Source organism: Anopheles darlingi, chromosome 3 (genome assembly GCF_943734745.1).
Source record: "Anopheles darlingi chromosome 3, idAnoDarlMG_H_01, whole genome shotgun sequence".
NCBI lineage: Eukaryota > Metazoa > Arthropoda > Insecta > Diptera > Culicidae > Anopheles > Anopheles darlingi.
The window spans coordinates 35,720,002-35,722,296 of NC_064875.1; the positions used below are offsets into that span (position 1 = coordinate 35,720,002).

The 2,295-nt window shown below is 59.2% G+C and overlaps 1 protein-coding gene across 1 annotated transcript; it reads left to right on the top strand.

Annotated features, from left to right (window-relative positions):
* The first annotated feature begins 414 nt into the window (after positions 1–414).
* LOC125955487 (axoneme-associated protein mst101(1)-like) lies at positions 415–990 on the top strand. The gene has a single exon (XM_049686618.1). It carries the CDS (start codon positions 415–417, stop codon positions 988–990), a length of 576 nt encoding a protein of 191 aa, XP_049542575.1.
* Positions 991–2,295: the final 1,305 nt, after the last annotated feature.

Here is a 2,295-nt window from a genome sequence, read left to right on the forward strand (position 1 = left end):
AGCGTTGAACGCGGGCGAGTGCGGAAGTGTTTTACCTTGCTCCGTCCTAGAACGGTTTTTTTCGTGCGGGACCGGTGCGGGAGGCCTTCCGGTGTGAGAGACGGATGAGTGAAGACAGAACGCTGCCTTTCCCAGTATGGTGTAGTGAAAAGGCGTGACGGATGGGGCACGAATTGTGATTTATCGGTCGCGGTAGCCCGGTTCACGTAGAACGGCCCTGCGCTTCGTTGGCCGACTGGCCCAGCGAAACAGCTGAGGTCAGCCAAAAGCGCAGCGGTTGTTAGTGGTGCGGAGCTGGGGTGAGTGCGCGACAACAAACAGTGACCGGCAATCGCCGCAGTGCTAGTGAAGCCGAGCGTACGCTAACGGCGTAGTGTCAGTGTGCGCGGTGGAGCAGGCAGCTACGCGGTCGGCATGGACGGGTTCTTGAGGAGCCGAAAGACGGCGCGATCGCAAGATCGAGAGCGGGCTGGCATGCAAGGTGCCGCGCAAAGTGCCGTGCAAGGTGGCATGCAAGCTACGGTGCAAGGTGCCGAGCAAGACGGCAGCCAGGCGGGAACGGCAATGGCCCAAAGAGCAGTGCAGGAGCACAGGCGGCTTCTGCAGAGAGCCGAGCAGGCGGAGCAGGAGCTCGAAGCGGCGGCCGCCCAGGCGAAAGAGCTGCAGGCAAGGGCCGAGACAGCCGAGGCGATGGCCGTGGCGGCTGAGGCAATGGCAGCAGAAGCCGAGAAGAGGGCAGCAGAAGCCGAGAAGAGGGCCGAGGCGGCGCAAAGGGCGCGGGCGGAAGCCATGATGGCAACGCCAGCGATCGACCTGACAACACCAAAGGCGAGGATGGAAAAGAGGAAGCGGGAGACCCCGGGGGAAGAAGAGGAGAAAAAGAAGCCCCGGGGACCCGAAGGAAGCCCTGATGCGGAGGGCGAAGAAGGCTGGCAAACGGTGCCCGTACGCGTTAAGAAAGGGCCGACGAAGGCGCCAAACCGGACCTAAAATGCCGGCGAAACAGCGTCCGGTGGAGAGGGCAAGAGGAGATGCCATACGGGTTGAGATGAAGGGCATAACCTATGCCGATCTTCTCCGGAAGATAACCTCGGATCCGGCTCTCGAGGCAATGGAGAAGGAAGTGGTGAGGACGAGAACCACACGGAAGGGTGATATGCTCATCGAGCTAAGAGCGGGTGCGAAAGTACCCACGATGGAGCTGCGGTCGATGGTCCAGAAGTCCCTTGGGCAGGAGGAGGGAGTGAAGGCACTGTCGCATGACACGGCGATCGTGTGTCGGAACCTGGACAGCATCACCACCGAGAGCGAGCTGGAAAAGGCCCTCAAGGAGCAGTGCGGTGTAAAGGAGATCTCTTCCTTGCGACTAAGGAAGGGGTTCGATAATATGAAGGTGGCAACGGTCTGGCTGCACCCACAGGAAGCAGGCAAGTTGCTGGCGAAGGGCTCGGTGAAGCTACGCTGGTCGGTCTGCCCAATCAGAGTGGCTCCGCGTGTCGATCCGAGTTCCAGAAAGTGCTACAAGTGCCTGGAGCTGGGACACCTGTCGGTCAACTGCAAAGCCCCGACAGGTCGAAGTTGTGTTACAACTGTGGTGGAGAGGGGCACATTGCCAAGGATTGTTCGTCAACCACGGCATGTATGCTCTGCGCCGCCAGCGGTGACAACAAACACGCACTAGGCGGACCGCGGTGCAACGCATATCGTTCGAGGGCAGCCACCAAGCAGTAATGGAGTTCATCCAGGTGAACCTCAACCACTGCGAGACGGCACAGCTACTGCTGGTGCAAACGACAGCAAAAGCGGAGTGTGACGTAGCGCTGATCTCCGAGCCGTACCGAGTGCCCGAAGACAACGCTACCTGGGTGGCAGATAGCTCAAAGAAGGCGGCAATCTGGGTAATGGGAAAGCACCCGATCGACGAGGTAGTGTCCAACTCCCAGCAAGGATTTGTCATAGCGAAAGTCAACGGTATCTTCGTGTGTAGCTGCTATGCACCACCGAGTTGGGGCCTGGAACAGTTTAAGAAGATGCTGGACAACCTCACCAACGAACTAGCGGGGAGGCAACCAGTAATTATCGGAGGAGACTTTCGGTATAGCGTCGGGCGGAGAGCGAAGGAGAATCAGAGGAACGCTCGCTCGCAAGACAGGAAGTGTAAGACAAAGTGTTTCAACGTGGACCGCTTCCTTGCTGAATTCGAGGTGCTCGCAGAGACGGAGCCACAAAACGCGGACGAACTGGTGGATGCACTTGTGAAGGCGTGCGACAAGGCCATGCCCAGATCGACAGAGC

What these genes read in the sequence shown, in the direction of transcription:
- LOC125955487 (XM_049686618.1), top strand. Translation starts at nt 415, where the DNA reads ATGGACGGGTTCTTGAGGAGCCGAAAGACGGCGCGATCGCAAGATCGA.